Source organism: Nuphar pumila, chromosome 17 (genome assembly GCF_984573655.1).
Source record: "Nuphar pumila chromosome 17, dmNupPumi1.hap1.1, whole genome shotgun sequence".
NCBI classification, from domain to species: Eukaryota; Viridiplantae; Streptophyta; class Magnoliopsida; order Nymphaeales; family Nymphaeaceae; genus Nuphar; species Nuphar pumila.
Window position 1 is genome coordinate 72,835,527 of NC_143265.1, and position 6,616 is coordinate 72,842,142.

Consider the following 6,616-nt stretch of genomic DNA (forward strand, 5'->3'; position numbering starts at 1 on the left):
GTCATCCCAAATGCTTGGACTCCCACCGGGTGTGCAGATGCCTTTAACTGGGTGGGTATCGGTGACTCCAACCGGGGTTTACCTTGCAGGTGGCGGACTCATTAAAAAAAAAAAAAAGATCTCCCATCTTCGCGCGCTCTCTATAAATACTATCACATTGCTTGTGTACAAATCATCACTTCCCACACAAAGGCTGCCATAGTTCTAATACAATTCGCAGAACCTATTCCCCTTTCACAGCATAAGGTCTTCTACCCATACCCTCTCTCTCTCTCTCTCTCTCTCTCTCTCTCTCTCTCTCTTCTATACAATATAATCTTTAAACCCATACCCTCTCTCTCTCTAGGACGTCCTCTTGAGCAGAGAGAGACATGGCAGCTGCATCAACCGTGCCTCAAATCCAGCCACCAACTTATGGTAATTTGATCACCATTCTAAGCATAGATGGAGGTGGAGTCAGAGGGATCATTCCAGGGACCATCTTAAGCTTCCTTGAATCCCAACTTCAGGTAATACATATATTTCCTTCTCCACCCTACTTGTTCTATTTCGCTAGTTATCAGAATGGACTTATTGGCCATCGAGTATAAACAAGCTTATGCCACACCCGCTCGAGTTGCAAGAGCCTTTGGGGGAAGGTGTTGACCCCTTCGTCCTAAGTTCCATTCCCAGTAGGTGTGGGTGCCATTAATTAACTGGTGGGCTCCAAAAAGGCTTGGGTGTCGATGACTCAAACTGAGGTTTATCTCGCATGGGGGCTGGTCCATAAGTCACTGGGTCCTCGGTGAGGGTTATTCAACATAAAATATATAATAATAAATAAACACAAGCTTATGTCGTTTCCTTTCTGCTTATTAATCAGTTTGTTTTTGTGAATTCATTTTTCTTGAGAGAAGGAATAATAATATGTACTCAATCCTATACTTTCTTGTGAGTAGGAACTGGATGGCAAGGTGGCGAGGATAGCTGATTACTTCGATGTCGTAGCAGGAACGAGCACAGGTGGTCTAGTGGCTTCCATGCTTACTGCACCCGGGGCAGACAATCGACCCCTCTATGCTGCTAAAGATATCGTCCCATTCTATCAAGAGAACAGCCCCAAGATCTTCCCTCAGACCAGGTAATTCTTTTTTTTTTTTTTCAGTTGATGAAGTTCCCCGCAGAAGAGGGTAATCTCCGGGTAAGGAGCCCACCAGTGAAAGGCACCCGCACACCAAGTGGGACTCTCCCCGAAGCCTGCTACCACTCATCAAAAAATACTTCACACATCTGTAGTCTACCTTTCATGTCTTTTAAAAACATTTGGTAATGGCTCATGTAATTTTCATTTTTTTGTCTGTGAGAAAATGCAGTGGTCCATTGAGCAGCGCCAAGAAGCTGATAGGTGCAATGGCTGGACCCAAATATGATGGAAAATATCTTCATCAGCTCATTAAAAGCAAGCTTGGCGACACAAAATTGCACCAAACCCTAACAAATGTGGTCATACCAACTTTCGACATCAAAATTCTTCAGCCCACCATTTTCTCTTCCTTTGAGGTTACCATCAATACTAACATGGTCATGATCATTAAGGGACTGTTTGATTCTCGGAAGCGCGTGGACAGGACAGCGAGTCCTTTCCTGTATTGTCAGTGGACAAGAGAGGACACACTGTCCAGCGCCCTCATTTTTTACAGATGCTGTTTTAGCATCCGCGGGATGTACTCAGCGGGCGTTCGGGCGTCCTGCGTTTGCGTGGGTGAGCGCGTGTGGAGCCCAGGCGCTGGGCCTCCTGCGGACGCACCCCTAGATGATTAATTACTTAGAGCAGTATAAGATCATATGAAAACCCAAATTAGAGTATTGAATTGTTGTTTCTGTTGCTATATTGTTCAGCTGAAAATGGACCCAGCTAAAGATGCACTCCTATCAGACATATGCATCAGTACGTCTGCTGCCCCCACGTACCTTCCTGCTCATCAATTTGAAACCAAAGATGGAAAGGGAGAGACGCTTAGAAGCTTCAACCTTGTTGATGGAGGTGTTGCTGCTAATAATCCTGTACGTTTTCCAATCAAGTCTAAACTACCATTATTATTGACAATATGTAATTACTTTGGAAGGTGGATTTTTTTTTTGTTTTTTCTGGCTAAGCCGGGGAGAAACCACCTCACTCTGTCCACCAAGACAGCAGATCACGTCCAAGGAGCCTTTTTACAGAAAAACTGTCCAAGGCACGTGGATGCCGTCCATCATGGAGATGGATGGCACCCAAAATACATCCAAAAAGTCGGTTTTCACCTAGATGGGCTGCACAAATTTTTTTCTTGTCATTCATTTTCTAGATCAAGCGCATCAATGACAGAAAATCGACGGCTGAGAATCGTCCAGAACAGAGCACTGTTGGTAGGTGTTGGTGGCCGTTCATTTGCACGATGAATGGCATCCAGGTGCCTTGGACCTGATTCTCTCTCATCGACCAACGGGTAGTGGGTCTGATTGAACCTGGATCTGAACCTGATACCAGCATCTCAAATCACATCTGGGTTTGGTCTTACATGAATCCGAATCAAACCCGACCCGTTGACACCCTACTTGTGGTTGTTAAGAGAGAAAAAGTCAAACACAGGTTTCAAGAAGTGACAATATAAATATAAATTATTTGAAATATGAAAGTGTTTTTTTATTACCCTAAAAACTAGCATTTGTTTTTTATTATCTTAGTCATTTCATTAAGTTATATACCCCTTTAACATAAAAGTGTTTCAAGTTAGTTTTAGGATATATCTTAGTCATTTATATAGGTTGAACACTGCTTTAATATAAACCTTTTATTATTGTTTTTTTTTTTTGGTGTAGACTTTGGTGGCAGTTAGCGAGGTGACTCGAGAAATCTTCAAACAAAATCCAGATTTCTTCCCAGTTAAACCTACCGACTATGGAAGGTTTTTGGTGGTCTCCCTTGGAACAGGGTCAGCCAAGGCTGAAGAAAAATACGATGCTAAATCAGCTGCAAAATGGGGTGTTATTGGCTGGCTGTTGAACGGTGGGAGCTGCCCTTTGATCGACACTTTCAGTCAATCAAGTGGGGACATGGCCGATTTCCATCTCTCTGTGACCTTCCGAGCACTTAAATCAGAAGAAAACTACTTACGAATCCAGGTATGCAAAATATTCTAAGGAAAAGGATACTTTTGTTTTTTGAAGCAATATCTTTAAACAGAGCAGGAAAAGTAATCTATCTTTATTGATGCTTATGTATATATTTTTGTTATATTATATATGTTTTTATATATGTTGAAATTTTTATGAGGTGAAACCAATTTTTTTAAAATATCTTGTGATTTTCTAAATAAAAAGTTTTGTAATTACTTGTGTATGGAATGCTGTATCCTGATGTTTATATACTTCATGTTTCATCGGCGGAATGAACCATGTTTTTGGAACAATCTAATTGAAGAAATATTTTTAAATTGTGGCCTCTTGAAGTAATCTTTGGAATTCATTTTCTTGACAATCTTTAATCATATGGGGTATACATATAGGATGACACTTTAAGCGGCGATACATCTTCAGTGGACATATCAACCCAAGAAAACGTGGCCAACTTGGTGAAGATTGGTGAGGCTCTTTTGGAAAAGCCTGTTTCACGTGTGAACATGGAGACAGGTATCCATGAACCCGTCCAAAACGGAGGCACCAACAAAGATGCAATCATCAGGTAGGATGGATTTTGCAATTATTATATAATATTGGCATTTTCACTATTAATTCTACAATATATACCTTACTCCTTTAATTGTTGAATGTGAAGGTTTGCAAGAATATTGTCTCAAGAAAGGAAGCTTCGGCTGATGAGATCTCCCAAGACGAGTCATTGAAGATTTATTTTGAAGTACTATTATTCGTTAGTGCAAGCCACTGTGCAATATCAATTGTTTGTTGGCCATACTTCATTTCATTTCTACTGTTTTTTTTTGAAAGCTTTTTATAATATTTCATCTCATATGAATAAAAAGATCAGACCTTAATCCATCTGGAATTTGAATATAGCAAATTAGATTCGGAGGCCAATGTTAAGAAAACAGCAACAGAATCTATATCTAATTACCTTAAATGGCTTATTTTTTTTAATCAAATTTGATTAGGGATGGCAGTGGACCGGGGGACAAGGTCTCCACCCCCACCCAGTCTAAAAATCCTATCCTCCATCCCCGCAAGGGTTTTGATTTTAACTTCCATTCCCGCCTCCATCCATGTTTCATGTCCTCCATCCCCGGTTCAAACGGGGCGAGGCTTCATTTTTCCTCGGTCCACTGCCATCTCTAAAGAAGGATCGGGGATGGGACAAGCGGGGATCGAGGATAGGGATGAAGTGGGGCGGGGGAAAGCATAAGTCTATCCTCGCCTCCATCCCCGCACGGGTTTTGATTCTAACCTCCACCCCTCGCCTTCATCCTCGTTTTATGTCTTCCATTCCCGGTCCAAACAGGGCGAGGGACAAATTCTCCACCGAAGCATGTAATCTTTGAGTGGGGTCACCCACACCCAAGCCCTTACTGACTGAGTCAAAACTCGGACAAAGGGGTCAGCACCTTTTTCTGATGCCCACTGCCACTCAGGTGACCTAGGAACTTAACTCGTTAGCACGTTTATTAGATATGCCTTTCACAAGTAATCACATTTGTAGACAAGTTGGATTACCCTTCAGTTTGAATTTGCAGTCAATTTCATTACCGATCAAGTACGACAATTGACTTTCATGTGGTCCAAAAGGTGGCCTGTTATGATGGGGCTTACATTGTGTGGTCGGACCTGATCAAGGCCACTGTGTTAAGATATATAGACGTTTGTTTGGAAGGTAGCCTTTTTAGGAAGGATGATCATCTCCTAACAACCATCGTCTATTCTTATCGCGTAATCCTCCTCTCCTAGGAAGTTTTCTTTTTTTGCCTATCCCTTGTATCATAAATGGTTTGTACCTCTCCTTAATTAGCTATTGAAGATATCAGAGCAAGCTCCTTGCAGATGTAGGTTGTGTAGCCGAACCACGTAAATTTCTTGTTGTGAGTGTGTCTTCTTTTCTGCGAGTGTCTTCAAATCATAACAACCCCAACAACTACATCATGTAAATCGTAACATGATGTTGCTTATAAATTGTGACATAGGCGTTGTCTACAAATCGTGACATGGTATTTTCTATGAATCGTGACAAGCCTAGTAATCACACCACGTAAATTGTGACATGAGACTGCTTACAAATCGTAACATGGTATCAGTACTTGTGATTCAGGCAGATTGATTGCTGTCCTTCCATCTCAAATTAGTAGCCCTTATTCAGCAACCATGGTCGGTGATGGGAGCAACTCAATAAAAACTATGATCCAGGAGTAGAATCCCAGTTTAAAGATTACTATAGCCCTTCTCAACGAAAGCAACTATCTGCCATGGTCCAAGGCAGCTACTCTCTTCCTGAGCGGCAAAGGAAAGCTTGGCCACACCACAGGTAAAACCCTCAAACCCGATGTGACTGATGCTGCATTTGATGATTGACAGTAAGCCGACCATCTAGTTATGGCTTGACTTTTGAATTCTATGGAAACAAACATAGTAGAAGGCTATTTGTTTATTGAATCTGCTATGGACCTATAAAATGCCCTAAAAGATCTTTATGGGCAACAAAACAATGTTGCTAGAATTGCTCAACTCCAACAGTAAATTGCTCAACTTCAAAAATGAGATAAGCCATTCCATAGTTTTTTGAACACCCTAAGAGGAATGTGGGACGAACTCAACCATTATCGCCCCATCACCAATGTCGTCAATATGTTGAATTAAAGAGAGAAGAAAGATAAAGTTTTTAAAATACTTGCTGGTTTAGGTCAAGAATATGAGAGCATTCATAGTCAAATCTTGATGACTACTACTTCCCTTTCATTAAACACCATTTGTTCTATAATTCAAAGGAAAGAAACTCGTAAAACTGTTATGGAGTCCCAACAAAAGACTGAGGATGAGACCCAGAATAGAATTACTTATACAACCTCAAATATGAGCGGTCCTAAATCTAAAAGGAACAATTATCAAAATCGGAATAAACCTAAGTTTAAGGGCAGTCATTGCAAGAAGACTGGTCACACTAGAGATTGATGCTGGGATATTCATGGAAAGCCCATAAGAGGAAAAAATGAAAAGGAAGGACATCTAGCTGCCAATATGGATGATCTTTCCAAGCTTCTTCAACAACTTATTCGTTCGAATCTGGCCACATCGACCACAAACAATCAGCCAGAGAGCAAAGAAGAAACTCTAGGTACCCCTCTAGCCTATAATGCCATTTCTTGCACCAGCAAATGAATTCTTGATTATGGAGCCACTGACCACATGACTGGTCAAAATACTTTGATTGATGATATTACATTTAGAGCCAAAAATCCTATCCACATTGCTAATGATGCGCTTGTGTCGGTTCAAGGGATCGATCATGCCTCCTTCTTTGAAGGAAAGGCTAAAGAAGAAGTACTTCTGTTGTCCAACTTTTCTGCCAATCTTATTTCTATCAGCAAAATAACCAAGTCATGTAATTGCGTGGCTATTTTTTCTGCTAATCAAGTTGTGTTTCAGGATATCCAGA

General features: G+C 41.1%; 1 protein-coding gene across 1 annotated transcript; it reads left to right on the top strand.

Moving 5' to 3' along the window:
- The first annotated feature begins 356 nt into the window (after positions 1 to 356).
- LOC149812203 (patatin-like protein 2) lies at positions 357 to 4,019 on the top strand. The gene is made up of 7 exons (XM_089993159.1): positions 357 to 509; positions 939 to 1,120; positions 1,353 to 1,539; positions 1,879 to 2,043; positions 2,842 to 3,144; positions 3,528 to 3,703; positions 3,797 to 4,019. Exons 1-7 carry the CDS (start codon positions 372 to 374, stop codon positions 3,861 to 3,863), a joined length of 1,218 nt encoding a protein of 405 aa, XP_089849285.1. The 5' UTR covers positions 357 to 371; the 3' UTR covers positions 3,864 to 4,019.
- Positions 4,020 to 6,616: the final 2,597 nt, after the last annotated feature.